Source organism: Aplysia californica, unplaced genomic scaffold, assembly GCF_000002075.1.
Source record: "Aplysia californica isolate F4 #8 unplaced genomic scaffold, AplCal3.0 scaffold00615, whole genome shotgun sequence".
Classification (NCBI taxonomy): Eukaryota; Metazoa; Mollusca; class Gastropoda; order Aplysiida; family Aplysiidae; genus Aplysia; species Aplysia californica.
The window spans coordinates 258171-274098 of record NW_004797885.1 but is presented as its reverse complement, the minus strand read 5'-3'; the positions used below and the strand labels follow the sequence as shown (position 1 = coordinate 274098).

At 39.0% G+C, this 15928-nt stretch overlaps 1 protein-coding gene across 5 annotated transcripts in view; it reads left to right on the top strand.

Moving 5' to 3' along the window:
• Positions 1-15928, top strand: part of LOC101861687 — a 50335-nt gene that overhangs the window by 23228 nt on the left and 11179 nt on the right. For 4 of the 5 annotated variants that reach the window (XM_013087647.2, XM_005107610.3, XM_005107609.3 and 1 more), the window contains 16 exons: positions 889-966; positions 2322-2415; positions 3506-3748; positions 4936-5094; positions 5523-5634; positions 6177-6308; positions 6900-6998; positions 7463-7578; positions 8326-8537; positions 8944-9136; positions 10079-10211; positions 10775-10911; positions 11389-11590; positions 12461-12603; positions 13225-13383; positions 14861-14920. In XM_013087647.2, the coding sequence (XP_012943101.1) occupies positions 889-966; positions 2322-2415; positions 3506-3748; positions 4936-5094; positions 5523-5634; positions 6177-6308; positions 6900-6998; positions 7463-7578; positions 8326-8537; positions 8944-9136; positions 10079-10211; positions 10775-10911; positions 11389-11590; positions 12461-12603; positions 13225-13383; positions 14861-14920 (2272 nt within the window). The remainder of the gene's footprint in view (positions 1-888; positions 967-2321; positions 2416-3505; positions 3749-4935; positions 5095-5522; positions 5635-6176; positions 6309-6899; positions 6999-7462; positions 7579-8325; positions 8538-8943; positions 9137-10078; positions 10212-10774; positions 10912-11388; positions 11591-12460; positions 12604-13224; positions 13384-14860; positions 14921-15928) is intronic. The other variant, XM_005107612.3, reaches the window with a different exon arrangement.

Sequence of the window (15928 nt, the reverse complement as noted above, 5' to 3'; positions counted from 1 at the left end):
ACACGCACACACACACATGCACACACATACACACACATACACACACACACACACACACACACACACACACACACACACATATATATATATATACACAGATACACCCACACATACACACACAAACAGACGCACCCACACACACGCACAAACACACCACTCACACACACACACACACACACACACATACAAACACGCAGGCACATACACACAGATACACACACACACATACTCACACATACACACGCACACACTCATACACGCTCACCCTACCTCCACGCATACAGAAAGAATAAGTCGACTGCTCAGTGTTATAACATACTTCGTCATACATCACTTTTCAAAATGACGTATGGCGGAGCCTTACACTAAGCAGTCGAAATACACAATTAGATAAATTAATACATGTGTTGCGACGTGGTGGAATCAGGCGCTCGTAATTTTTTTGCCATATGGGGTTATTGGTATTATCTTAAAGCCTGCCATTTGCCTTCCTTTTGGTGAAAAAAATACCCATCTATCTTGAATAGAAGCAGAGATATTTGCAATTGAAGGAAGTCAGAGTCGCCTGGTTTCGAAGGTAAAATTAGTGAATAAATTGCTGCCAAAGTTTGGTAACTTCCATAACCTGAGAGTCCTTGGAAAATGAAAACTTACATTTTTTGTGCCTTTAATCAATGTTTTTCCAGTACAATCCACACAAAGAATGTGAATTTAAATGGATTTAAAAGGTGTTGAGCCAAAAAAAAGAAAATTAGAAAATAATTGCCCAACGGCCCCCCGAAAATGCCGATTTTTTTGTTTTCACTATTTTGACCAGCGCCTGAGTTCACCACATATAATAAAGATAACTGTTTCACTTACTGTTTTTTCCCCCGTTCTGTCCTGCAGCCACAGCGATGGCCAACCCGTCCTACTACATGTCTGTGATACAGTTCCAGCTGTCCTCCAAGGCCTGCGAGGAGAAAGGTAAGCAGACAACATTCAAACCTCCCCCACTATTAACTCTTCACTAACATAACAGACCCATATGTCTTTAGTTTAGTTTTCGTAAGAGTTTTTCGGCACTTGCAACACAAGAAGGTCATATAAGTGCCGAAAATTAGAGGTGTTACAAGAGAGTAACAAACTCAAAAAAGAAGGAGTGATTAGGACGATAGATGTTTGATAGAAAGAAGGAACAGACCACACCAGAGCACCCGCCAACCACCCACTCCCATTTGTCTGATCAGCAGCAGACAAAAGCCGATGTTGCAGCACATTTTGAACCATCATTCACACTTCAGAAAGACGAAAGGTATTATAGTATGCTTGTTGTTGCTTGTCTATTTAAGTTTCAAACGAAATAAACGAACAGAATAGAAAGGTGTTTGTGAATAATGCAGTTATATATCTCTCTCACCTTTTTTAACTCCCAGTGGAGCACAGACCGTCAACAGCATTACTCCAGCGAAGCCTGTTCTGAGCATCTTTTCCTATCTGTTTCCTTTATGTCCCCGCTTTTTCAATTTCCGCTTGTACCGCTCGCCTCCATGTCATCTTTGGTCTTCCCTTCTTACGTTTTCCTTGTGGGTTCCACGTTCAATCCTGCCTGATGATGCTTGTCAGGGGTCTCCTCAGGGTGTGTCCTATCCATTTCCATTTCTTCACTTGTATGTTTTCCTTTACTGGCCTTTGGCTTGTTCTTTCCCACCGTTGAGCATAGTGACTCGATCGTACCACTTGATCCCCACTATCCTTCGTAGGCAGTTATATACATCTCTTTTAATGTGCCCGAGCGTTGCTGAATTGTCAGAATGCGTATCCTCTATGAGTTAAATACAACCTTCATACTTGTTGTATTTGTATCAAAAATGTCTTACGGCTCTGCTCCATCAATAGTGTTACAATGATTCAGGAGTTGGGATGCCGTGACCCCATCTGTGAGGGTTGACTAGGCTAAGTAGGATTCAACATTCCCGCAGACAAACAAAGATGCTCGATAAAACCTTTCTTCACTTGGGAACCAAAGGAGGGTTTTCTTTTGCTTTCCTCTGTTGTTGTTTTTTTGTGATTTCCAATTTTTTTTCAAATAAAGAGTGCATGTCAATAAATGATAATTTCTACTAAATTTTTCCTAGCTGAAACAAGAAAAACTAATGAATGAATTCAATGTGAAAGAAATGACAGGTTGCTGCAATTACAATCCTGTCAAGGGCTGGATGTCTTTCCACAAGTAATAGCTTAGTGAACACTGGTATGTGCATACCAAAGTAGCATTCAGAAGTGTTGTATGTGTTTTCTGTACTTTGTGTCAATACGTGTGTTTCTTTCTCTTTCGCCAGGTTGGATAGTGCAGAAAGGCCGAGAGGAAGAGCTAGCCAAAGAGGCAATCATGGAATGGTGTCTACAGCTGCTCCTACAGTCTCTTAAAGACATGTGAGTGTAACATACACAGGCGCGCTCTCGCATACAAAAAAACATGCTAAATACCATTGCGCACACACACACCCACACACATGTACACGCACAAACTCTCATGCAGACATACACACACACCAAAACACACAGACATAGACATGCACGCACACAAACACACTCACACACACACACGCACACACACACACACACACATACAAACTCACATGCACATGCACACATACACACACATTCACACACGCACACACACACACACAGACTCTGACACACACAAATACATGCTCCGTTCATGCACGTTCGTAAACTTGTACAGATGAATTAGTCATCATGTACACACACTCACACTTACAACATGCTCTCTCGTGTTGAAACTCATATACACTTACCATCATGCACACAGACACATAACACCCTGTCAACAAATGCAAGGAAACACTTGTCAAGACACACTCACACACATACATATGCACGCTTACAAAACACTCAGTTTCACATTTTAGCACACATTCACAGTTATGCTGGCTCTCACAAACGCTCAGGTGTCCTCTCACACTTGTTTAGAATGCCATAAGATAATAGCTTCATCGAAATACAGTTGAAATTGTCAAAGACGCCTACCTGTTTTCAAGGAGAAAAGTGGTTGTCTTATTCAAGTGGCTGCTTTACACTGTGTTATTATAATGTAAAAAAGAATTTACGCAAGGGAAGAAATAGGAGGTGGCCCTTAGTACAGGTGATTGTCTTATACAGGTGGCTGTTAGAGGAGGTTAGACTGTATTTGATTTGTTATATACATTCCAAACTTCTTGATCCTGGGTGAAGTCTTGTGCAATTGTGAACAGCCATACAGAGAACTTTATTGTCATCAAATTAATGAGTTATTCTGAATTGCGAATCATTATCTTAAGATTTTATTGCTTTGTTGTTTTGTTGTGAATGAAATTAAATATACTACACATGCAGAAGACTGTTTTTATGAAGCTCAAGCTCCTTAGTTTGACTGGTTGTGTAAATGTAGTTTTATGTCTAGAGCAAATTAGAAATAACCTCTGAAGTCCTCTATTCAACTAAAAACTATGTGTTGTTTCAGAAAAGAGCAGCGAACCCATGAGATTGAGATGGGGTACAACAACCCTGTTGTTGTCCGTTACTATGGTGACACGAGGAAAGAGACCCTTCTGAAGTACCGTAAATCTCCGGTGAGGACGAGCCAGAATGCCTCAATGAACAGCATGAAGGGTCTGAAGCCACGCATACCGCATATGTACGACGACTCGAATGAGGGGAAGCAACTCATGAAGACATGTCACATCGACGGCACAATGGTTGCATAGTATCCTTGATTTCTGTCATGAATGTTTATGCTGTTAAAAAAGAATTACTTTGGTAACTTGAACAGATGAGGAGATGGGAGAGCACCAGGATAACATATATATGTCAGGATGCGGTGGAATCATGAGGCGTTCGTCAATTTTTGGACATATGGAGTTAATGGTATAATTTTAAAGGGTGTTCATTTGTTTTGCTTTTGGGGGGAAAAGTACCCATATATCATAAAAAGAAGTCGAGGTATTTGCGATTGAAGGAGGTGGGGGTCGCATGTTTCATTTGTAAAATTAGTGAGAAAATGTCTGCCAAAGTTTGGCAACTTCCGAAGCTTGAGAGTCTTTGAAAACTGAAAATTTATATTTCGTGCCTTAAATCAACATTTTTTTCAGTAAAATCCTCCCTAAACTATGTTTTTAAATGGACTCTAGAGGAATTGAGTCGAAAATTAAAAATTCGATAAAAATTACCAAACGGACAGAAAAATGCCAGTTTCTTCTATTTCATTATTTTGACAAGCACCTTATTTCACCACGATGTCACACATATGGTTTATGAAAGATCAAGAGGAAAGAGTGACAAACCATGAACAGTGATGTCTGTTTCAGATCTAGCACTTGATTTTCGTCATGTATAGTTAGTTTAGTTTATTAAAAGTTTTACAACGCTCGCAACTGCATAAGGTCATACGAGCGTGCATGTATGGTTATGATCTTGGAGAGAGGGACAAGTAAAGTGATAGCTCTTGCTTGGTTGGACTTTGATGTAATATTATTATAAGTTGCTTTTTTTTTTTTTAAACATTATACAAAGAAAGCCTTGCAGATCTTCAAATATATTTTTTAATATTATGTTTTGGGCCATAATCTGATTACTCTGATGATTTTGACACACTGTGTCCTGTGAGTCATTTCATGGAAGGCAAAGATCAGACTTTTTGAAGGACTCCTTGAGAGTGAGGGGAGGGGAGAGGACTCTTTGGCTGGGGTGGGGGGGGGGGGGGGGATGGGGGAGCAGAAATATTGTTTGAAACAGGTTTTTGGCTTTTTCCCTTTTACTTCAACAAGCATCCAGCTGTTATTGTTTACCTTTGCCTTTTTACATGTTTTTAGCAGTAGTAACTGTAATAATAAATCCTGGTGTAAGTAGAAACTAAAGGAGATAAAAGAACCCATTCCTTAACCAACTGCCCAGTTACCCATCAGGTCGGCCAGCGGTCGTTGCGTCTGCTGCAGGTTTTGGACGTCCAGGCTACTACACTATCGTGTATGACGACGATCCTGATATGAGGATGTTGGCGACCTTCACTCCAAGTGGTCGGGGGGTCTGCTATCACATGAACGGGAACATCAGGTGAGGGAGAAAAACATAGTACTTTAACACTTGTATAGTTGCTAGAGAACAGCCAGACAAAAGGTGCTAAGCCTATAACAGATCTCCTTTGACAAGATCAAGTCGGTGCTTTCAGACCTTTTTTCTTGTACATTCTCTGTATGTTTACAATGGCAAAGTGTTGTTCTTTTTGGGTAAAGGTTAATAGCATTCCTTTAGCATTGTTCAGGTCTATATCTTAAGTGTACACTTATCACTTTTTTTGTCATCGTTGAGCTGCTGGAGAATGCTCCTCCCAGGCACCTCTGAAGCCAGAATTGCGATAATCTGTTGTCAGATGTATAAATGTGACCAAATCGGGTTGTGAAGGTTTTACAAGTTCTCCATTGGAGAAATATTGGAAGTTGTTTTTTCTTTCTCTGTATGAATCTATTCTTCTTCTTCTTCAGGTTCCTTTCTACTCACAAGGGAGGACACATCGCTAACAGAGAAGGCCGCATCATCCGTCACTGGAAGTGGCCCCAGGCCCAGGTTAAGCTTACATCTCCTGTCAGCTTTCAGGTGAGAGGGTGGACATTATGTTAGTTTGATGATCCTTTTTGAGTTCTTTACATCTTTTATAAGTGTATTTGTTCGTGGCCTATACCTTAATGCAGGGTGAGAAACGCAATGATGATGACATCTTTAATATTGGTGGCTCGGTAAATGTAAATAGTTTACCGTCTCTCTTACAGGGAGCACTACTCCGCTGTTGGAAGGGAGCTACTCTATATCACATCCTTTTTGGCATAGACATGATGTCATGACTCCAGTCCATCTTTTATCATGATGTTCTTTCAACCCTCAAAAGCCCACAGTGTGAAGTTTGCCTTCCAAAATGTCTTTTGTCTAATACAGCCGTGCTTCTATACTGGTGGCAGTTATGGAGATGCCACTGCTGGGGCCTTTTCCTTTATTATTTTTCTGGGTGCCAGTCTGCTTTTTCCCTAAACCAATTTATAGTCATTGTGTTGATGTGCTTCTTTTTAGCTCAAACTCGAACTTGAAGACCAGTTGTAAAAAGAAAAAAATGTACTCACTACTTAAATGTTTGTGTGTTTCAGATGAACCAACACCTGGGCTTCCGCTGTGTCTCCGAGAATTACATCATCATCCTGTTCTCCTGCCAGAAGGAGTCGACTCGGTTCTTTGTCAGCGCCACCCCAGGGGCCTGTGATGTGAAGCCTGATGAAAATGTAGGCTTTCTCATAGTTCTTGGCTTTATAGATGGATAAATCTTTGTTGTCCAGTTGCACAAACACAGAACACATGCACGCGCATACACACACACACAAACAAACAAACACATACAGACACACATGCACTCACGCACGTGCACACAAATGCAGAACACTTGCATGCACGTACACATACACACACACAGAAACACACACTCACATAAACAAACACACACACAGACACACATGCACCCACGCATATGCACACCCACACACACACATGCGCACACTCGCACACACACATACGCACACACACCCACACAAACACACCCTCACAAACACACACACAAACGCACACGCACATGCACATGCACAGTGGAGGGGTAGGGGAGTATATAAGTTGATAATCAAGATTGCAACAATAAACAACCAATGGCTCCTTTAAAAAAATTTTAATGTGTTTTTGAGCTTGATTCTGTGATTCTTACTCTACATTTTCTGCATGAAGCTGTGTACATTGCAGTGTACAGACATCCATTTTATTCATTTTGTACACATTTCGCGAAAACTATGGAAATATATACTCATGTTATTTTATTCTCATTTCAGGATCAGCTGCTCACAACCTTCACATTCTCATCAAAAGCAGCGAAAGATCTACTGAGATTGTTTGCTCCAAAAACGAAATCAAAATCAAAGCGGAAAAAGGTAAGCCAAAGAATATTATGCAGAGATATTTGAATACCCTCACAGATTTTGAATACAATTTATATGTATACTTGAATCTTGTGGCCTGCATTTGCACATAAGTTCGGGCAAAGATGCATATTTTTACACAATATGTAGGCTTGTATTACTTTGGCTTTGTGATTATAGAATAATAATCTTTAGGATCTTGATGTAACTGCAACAATTATGTAATATTGTCTTGATGATCATATTTCTTCAGTCTCTTGTTAACCCTGCCTTTGAAGTTCACAGAGTGAACATCAGGACCAAGAACTGTTATGATGGGCCTATGTGTGTTTGTTTGTATGAGTTTGTCCTTTCAGAGTTTCCTAAGTTTGTGTAAAGTTTTGTGTAGGTCTTTGTCGGTGTTATTGTAAAAGAAAAAACTTTTCTTAAAGGATACATAAGATGATATTTTTTCTTTTCTTTTTTTTCTTTCATAGCAAGAAAAGATGACCAAACAGCTGGCAGAGCTTGTGCGGTCCGTGGACAACCAGGAGAAACTTATCTATGATTTGGAATCTGACAAGGAGCTGGCCAGGCTTCAGAGAAAGGCCAGGTGAGTTGAAGGTGTGGGCTGTGATGGTGGGCTGTGATGGTGGGCTGTGACTCTGAATATTTGGTTATTCCTTCCATTGCATGGATGTTTGAAATGCTTTGTAGCGAAACCCACTGTACACTTACATTTTTTTAATGTATTATGTTTCTTCCCTGCATATTGTCTCTGACTTTCACCAGATGAATTAAATTGTTGAAATCTATAAACTTGTCTGAAACCAATTCCACAGCAGAAGAAAACAGGTTTTTTCCTGTTATACTTGCCCTGTTTGTTGGAATAATATTTCTTGTTTTTACTATTCAACAATTTTTTTCTTACCTAGAGGAAACTCTTGCATGATTTATTGGAACTCTTCTATCATAAAAAAAAGACTAGAGGTGTCACAGTTGTGAAAAGCCCTGGAATTCTAGGAATCTCTGATTTAGTCTACCACTTCTGCTCCTTTTCTATGTAGCTGCTTTCCTTATTTGTTCTTGATGACATGTGGCAATTGTTCTGATGACTGGAAGTATACCACTACACTAGATTGCATTGTCCTACTCAGAAACTCAGATGTTTCAGACTTATGATTTATTTTACAAAAGTTAGTGTTCTGTTTAATGAATGACATGTCTGTTTGGATACCCTGTACAACTTCTTAAATTTTGCTAGGTTAAGACACCCTCCCCACCCCACACAGCCCCATTTTTACACCAGCAATAATTTCACCTCTTATTCTTATTGTATTCGGTGATCAAATTTTTTCAGAAACCTAGTAGATGACTGGCTAGAGCACTATCGAGTTACAATCGGCCTCAAGTCACCAACTCTGCTACATATTGGCGATTCGCCCCGCAAGTCTCGAATGGGTGCTTACTCCGCTAAGACAACAGATGGGAGAGAGGACCGGCGCAGCACACTTGGCATCAGTGCACAGGATTCTGTTGTTGGAACTGCCCGTGTGCCTTCAGCGCCCTCACGTGAGTGTCATATCATTGGCACACTGTACAAATGTTCTGAGCCCAAAAAGCTAATTTTTGTACATCTGAACAGCTGGTGAACAATATACTAAACCAAACAATTGGCATTATGTTGTGTTTACCTATGCCAGTATATTGCACCTTTTAGGAGTAAAGAGAGTCGGAAGAGGTGGACTGTTGTTGATGAACTCAAACCAAATCAAAGTTTCCCCCGCCCTTGTCTCTCTCTCTCTCTCTCTCTCTCTCTCTCTCTCTCTCTCTCTCTCTACTTCTCCCCTCTATCACCCTGCTCTCTTTCTCTCTCCTTCTCTCTCCCTCCTTTTCTCTCTTACTTTATCTGAGAACAAAGCATGTGAGAATTAATACGAGCTATTGTCCTTATTGTTATCTTGTGCTCATTTCCCAGGAGCGTCCGTAATGAAGCAGAGAAGTGGCAGTGCTGGGTCTGATGCTACCTCTCCAAACAGGAACACGGGCTCACCAACAGTCAAATTTGATCAGCGAGTAGAGGGAGTCGATATTGAAATTGATCTGGAAGAAGTGGAAGACGGACGCCCTTTCACATCCACATTGAGTGACAAACTGTCTCGATTCTCTGAGTGAGTGTCAAATTTTTTTTTTTTTATGTAGATAAAGTTTTCTCCACTTTAGGAATTGAACCTGGATCTCCTGTTTGCATTGTCGAAGTGCCTAACAGCTACACTGTAAATGCTGGTGTGTCTGCTTTGTTTGTGTGAAAACTGAAGCCAACTGCTAGTTGATTTGGTAAAGGGCTCCAGTATCTTTATCAACAGCTAAAATGAACGTTGGCACAGCTGTCATATCATTGTAACAGAAATAGTTTTAGTCAAGTGCTTCCATCATCATTCTTTTCAAGTACAGTGTCAACAGCAATTAGAGCTTGTCGGTCTTTGCTAAGTCAACAAAGAACTCATCAGTTAGAGATTATGAGACCAATCTCTTATGTTTTTTGTGCCTGTCATTTGTTTTCCTGTTGTTGACACATGAAGATTGAATGATTTGAATGAAAACTGCATGGAGCTTGAATGAAGATAATAAATCATTTATCGAATAAAAATGAACAGAGGAATAAGGAAATTTGGGTTACAAAAACAATGAATATGAGATATACATTTATTGACATATCTTTCAAACTTGAAATGTCTGTTGAAAAAAAAAATATGGAAATATAATATGACTGGAGACTACAAATAATGTTCTTCTTACAATAACTTGCACTGTTCACTGTCCTCTATTTCTATTTTTCTTTTCTAATATATGGAGAAGATTAAACGCTTTTTGGCTCTTACTTATAACATAAAAGACTCAACAATTTGTTAAAAGATCAAACTTAAACATGATGACACAGTATTCTATGTTATCCATCATGCTGAAGTTGTGAAAACTTGGAATCATAATAATATACAATTTCAAATATGAAATTTCTCAATGTCAAAAAGCCTTGTTTCCTTGACTCTTGTGTGTCACCCAAAAATGTCGCAATCACATTTTTTTCATACATTGACTTTTACTCTTCAAAGATCCACCCTGAGGAGCAAGTCAGCCAGTAGTCCCACAAAGTCTGTGTCCCGACAACCCACAGCTGTCTCATTACCTGAACGAGAAAATCTCTCGGCAAATCTCAACAACTGTCCTCAAGCTCTGCGCATGCAGGTGGGTCATTGCTGAACTCCTTTCACTAACTGCTAGAATTGTGTAAAGTGCAATAGCTTTTCTACAATATTCTGTCGTTTTTCATGTATAATTTACTAGATATTTATGAACTTGTGCTTGCTAAGGCATGATTGTGATTTCAAGTTTTACTCTCAATGGCTCTCTTCCTCATCACTGTATTTTCAGTCAAACCTGCTCTAACAGCCACCTGTCTTAGACAATCACCTGTACAAATGGCCACTTTCCCAATTCCTCTCTTGCTTTTTTTGTAGTTTACAATGACTCTGTCCAAGATGTCCACCTGTCTAAGACAACCACTTTTCTTTTTTCAACAATTTGTGGCAGTTTTGAACAATTTCAACTGTAGTTGGTTTGGTCCAGGATACAGTTCTTCTTTTTTCTCTTCTCTAATCTAATTGTGCTATTTCACTCCTCCTGTTTTATAACATTGTCATATTCACTGAAGTAAAGGAAAAAGTTCAGTGGGGTAAATAGTGAACATATGGGTGTGTAATTAGAACATATTGAAGTTCAAGACAGGTTATGTTTTGTTGACTCTGCAGATGCTGTCTGACGCGAGGCCCCAGTGTCGGTGCAGCAGACACAGCATCCCATACATCACGGACGTAGAGTACGAGCGCTACGTGGCCGAGGCCGCCCCACGGAATCAATTACAGATCATTGTGGTGGTCTCCTCACTGTAAGTGTCAGTGTAGAAAATGGAGAGGAGAGGGTGTACCATATTTTCTTTCCTGACCTGAGCTAATGATCCTTGATTATAAGAAAAGAGGAATCATTTTTTTTTTTTATTCATTTTTTTTCTTTTTGTTTTGGGTGAGGGAGGGGGTGTAGCTGTAAGAGTTGATTCTTTGTTTTAAAAGAAATAGATCTCATCATTCATAAATTTGGCATGAATAATCATAAGGATAAGAGGGAGAATGCAGGAGAAGTTTGCCAAAGGTTTCACATGGGGAAGGGTAGTATGTAGCACACTTTGAGGTTTTGCGTTTTCCTTCCTCTGTATTTCTTATCTTATCTGAAGTCCAGCAACGAGAAAGTAGTGTCCATTAAAAGTTTGTAAACCAGTATTCTGGCCAAACTGAAATGTGACCAAAGTTAGTTTTGGTGCCTTTATGGGGGTCCAATGTATAACAAAGTTACCTTAACATTTCCACAGCTACCCTCAGACCAACCATGCAGAGATGATGCTCAACCAGATCCATCAGAACCAAAACCGTAACCGCACCAGACCGTGCATGCAGTGTCGGTCCGACATGTTCCGAATCCTCAAATACGACATCAACACGGCCATGGAGGGCTCCGACCACACTCAGCCTCTACTGCTCACGAGACACAACGTCGTGCCGGGAATGTTTCTGGTAAACTCTTCCTTCCTTCTGAATCAAACACCTTTTTGGTTTTTCTCTGTCTATGTCCTTTTTAAGGTCTTGAACGTCTTGCTCTCACTGCCAAAATAGAAGGCAAACGAGGCAGGGGTAGGCCCAGAACAATCTACTTGGGGACCCTAAACAAATGGGTAACAGGGAAAGATCAGGGAAACGTAGCTTTTTTGAGAGCATCTGAGCAGAGGAATGAATGGAGAACCATGATCACCGATGTCTGTCTCGGATCTGGCACTGGATGATGATGATGTTCTTTTTATTTTCATTTTGATGATACAGTGAATGAAGATAGATTGAGAAAAAATTGGAGTGGGAAGAATATGAAGATGAAAGGCTGGATGAGAAACGGAAGAACTGGTGGTTATAGTCATGTACAAGTGCTAGTGCACAAGATGAATAAGAATCACAGCATCTGAAAAAGAGGTTGATGACAAAGACGACAACAATGACTATCATAGAGACAGCAGTGATAATGATGATGATGATGGTGAGGGCTTTCAGTTCAAATCAGGTTAACTTTTCTTGGCTTTACAAGTTAATTTTTCTTTTCACTTTTGAGAATTGAGAAAAAGATACTCAACGGAAATTAACTTGAATGCACAAACAACTTGTGGATAGAATAGAGCCTGTATTTTCTATGTTTTAAGGTATACGTGAGAGACAATCAATTGTCCTTTTATTTGTATCTTCTTTGACTTCTCCAGCTTGATATTGACAGCCTTTAAAGTGTCCTTTATTTAGATACTGCACAAAGTTATCTGAGCGCCCCATCTCAAATACTGACTCATCTTATATTTTCCTTCCTGTCTCCAACCCTGACTTCTTTTCTCTACTTCTTGTTTCCAGATTTATGCAGATGGGCGGCTCTTGTTCTGTGATCACATCTTCAATGGCTATGGAAACACAAGGAAAGACTTCAAAAAGCAAGTGATGAAGTCAAAGTTAGATTTTATTCATGGTTTCTCCCTTCCAAAAGACTTTAGGTTCAGGTAAGTTTGTGTGCAGATATTTTCCATACCACATTTGGGTACAATTGAAAGTCTTTTTGAGAGTGAGAGCTTTTGAACATTTATGACCTTTCTTTAGATCTATACCTCCCCCCCCCCCCCCCCCTGAAAACGTGTAATTGAGAAAGCATAGCATGCGACTTGGAGAATTAATTTTATTTACATGAAAAGGAAAATTCTTCACCCTTGAAGATGGTAGAATTGAATAGTCTGAAGATTATGCAGGAGTGGAACTCGACTAAAACTAATTTTCCCTGCTGCTGGTTTGAACCATGCTGAAAGTATGTCAAAAAGCAGTGTGTGGTTATAGTGAATACTTTCGTTTCTATTTTTGAGAACAGGAAAGATTATCCAACGAACAAGGAATACTATAGATACATTCCTGAAGTATGTTTTCAGCCTCAGTCTTTATACTTAATGCATGTGTACTATGTAAGTCATATTATACTGCTGGATTTGATAGAACCTTCTATCTATGAAAGTAATTTTGAGGATAGCCGGGTTTTAATTTTTACCGTACCCCATAACTGATAGGAGTTATTTTAGTTATCAATAACGACATATGTACATATCATATAATACATACACATTGCTATTCATCAGCCCTTCCCAAGGTACTCATGGTCCAAGGTCACCCTGGGGTGGAGAAATTGGTGGAGCCGGTGTTGACCACTTTGGTAGTCCAGGCACCGCACTGACCAGAAGTCTCACTGACCTGGGTGCTCGGGACAGCCTCACAGACAGACAGATGGAGAGCCTCAGGTAAATATAAACGAATGCACTTTGCTCTGAATTCCGACTGAAAGCACTGTCTGCTTGGAGAGGGTGAAATATACTGCTTGTACAAATACTGAGCACTAAACCTGTCTGCACTTGTTCGTTGGCTGAGATTTTAAAAGTCATATTGAGAAAAAAAAGTGTATGTTTATACGTGAAAGGCTAAATATATTTGGCTCCACATTATGTATTTATAAATAGTAGATAATCTATAAAGAGTGTAATTAGATGGCAGTTTTTTTATAAGGCATGATAATTATCATTGGGAGTCTAAATAATCATGTCTTTGAATCAAATAAATTGTTATAGCACCACAAAATGAGTTGCATCTTAAACTACAAACCAAAAAAAGAAGACAAGCAAGTAAAGACACAAACAGTAAAAATTGTTTGGCAAGCTGAAGAAGTCAGCTTTACAAGGAGACCTATTATACAATCTCTGATAAGATATATAACACCTCATTTTGAAACAGAAAAGTTTCTGACGCTATCAAAATTAAATTGCGGCATGCTGAAAGTGTGCTCTATTTTTTTGTCTTCATAGTAGAAAGACAATTATAGGCATTCATTGGCTGGTTCAGCATAAGAGAACGTTATTATCAAATGATGTCACCTTTATACATGCCACCTACTAAAGCTATGAAAGTATAGTAAATTTAGTGGTGACTATCCTGTGGACACTCATGTCTCCTTGTGTGTATTTTTATCTAGTGCTTCAAACACCCCCTATGTTGATCTCAAAAACCAAAACCCAACAAGGTTTGTATGTAAATATGTTTATGTATTCCAACATGAGTTAAGATTGTTAGCGTAGCATTTTCATTAAGAGATAATGAAGCAACCGTATCATTGTTACCTGTATGTTGTACCATGACAAACATGTCACTCCTAATAGTGGAGTTATGTTAATCAACTTTCTTGTTCAAGTTTTTGGAGTATTTTGTCAACTTGAAAGTTAAAAAAAAAACACACTTACTGTGGATTGCAAAAAGTCAAAAAAGCTTGGTACCCAAAGTTGTTGCTGTGCTTTTAAGCCAACCTTTTGAGGATGGCTTAAATACGTGTATATCTATTACATGTACAATGTTTAGATTTGCATACGCGCGCGCACACGCACACACACACACACACACACACACACACACACACACACACACACACACACACACACACACACTTAATATCTATTATATATCATTATGTGTGCATATATTAGATGTACAATATTTATATAAGCAGATACCTACACACATGCATTGTCTGTACCCTTCTCTGGTTCATTTTTTTCTGCACTTTATTTAACCTGAGTCTGTGCCCTTCACAGTCATCAGCATGTTATGTTGTTTTGTATGAGTACTTTCTGCATCATGTTTGAACAGCTTGAAGTTAGGTTCCCGATTCTCTTTCACATCTGATGTTGTAGCAACGAAATTGATCATGAACTGGTTGTTTTTTTGTGACAGAGTGGCTTGGGAAATGTTAGGGCAGATGTTAGACTTACAAGAAGTAACTGCGCAGGAGAGGTATCATACTTGCTTATAGACAACGTGCATATCAAGAGGCATAGTCAGTTTTGCTCCTATATTTATAGAGTTTATATTAATAATATTATAGAGAGTACACTAATGGCTAATGTGTGAAAAAAGTGATATTGTAGTTAGTTTAAAGTGATGTTTGATGTGTGAAGAGCATTTATTAACAGGGATAATCATGACAGGCTGCTAATAGTTTAAATAAATAAATATGTACTAAAATATATAAGCCTTTACTTGAACTATATTGATGAAAGATGAATTTGCCATTCCTCATGTCTTCACCCCCAAATGTCTAGATTTGAGGTGAATTTGAAAAACACATGATGTCAAAACTTGATTAGCTGTTGGCATTTTAAAATTAAACATCTGTTACTTAACTGTTTCTGCTCAGTTGCATATTGTCTTCACATGTTATCTTATAAACCTTGATAAAGTCGTTATCTTTTCAAAAATAAGTGTTATTTTTTATGCGTTTGACAAACAGTCGGGGTACTGCTTTGGCCACGTGATAGTTGTTTACTAGTACTGATAAAATTCCAGTACCAGTTGTTGAAATTTCAACCTTTTCCATTTATAGGGAGTATAATAATAATATGCTTATGCTAGTGTTATCCCTGACTGATAATGCCTGTATTTTGAAGCTTGTGTCTCTTTTTGCGACTTATTTGGATACATAATGAAAACACGTAGTTGTTTGGGGTTTTTCTCTTTGTTTGTTTTTTTGTTCTTCTTTCTTATATCTAGAGACTTGAGTGGAGTTTGGACGTTTCATTTTCAAAGTTCACTTTTTCCGTATGTTATGGGCTTCGTGTGTGTTGGCACAGGTTTTCTACACCTTATTTCTGCTTTATCGTAATATAACGATGCTTTAGCAGTCAGGTATTTTATGCCTAACTAAGAGTGAATTATATTTGTGCCATATTCTCCACAGTTTCATTGCCATATTTCGGGGCATCTTTGTTAATCTTTTCTTTCTCGCTTTATGCCCCCCCCCCC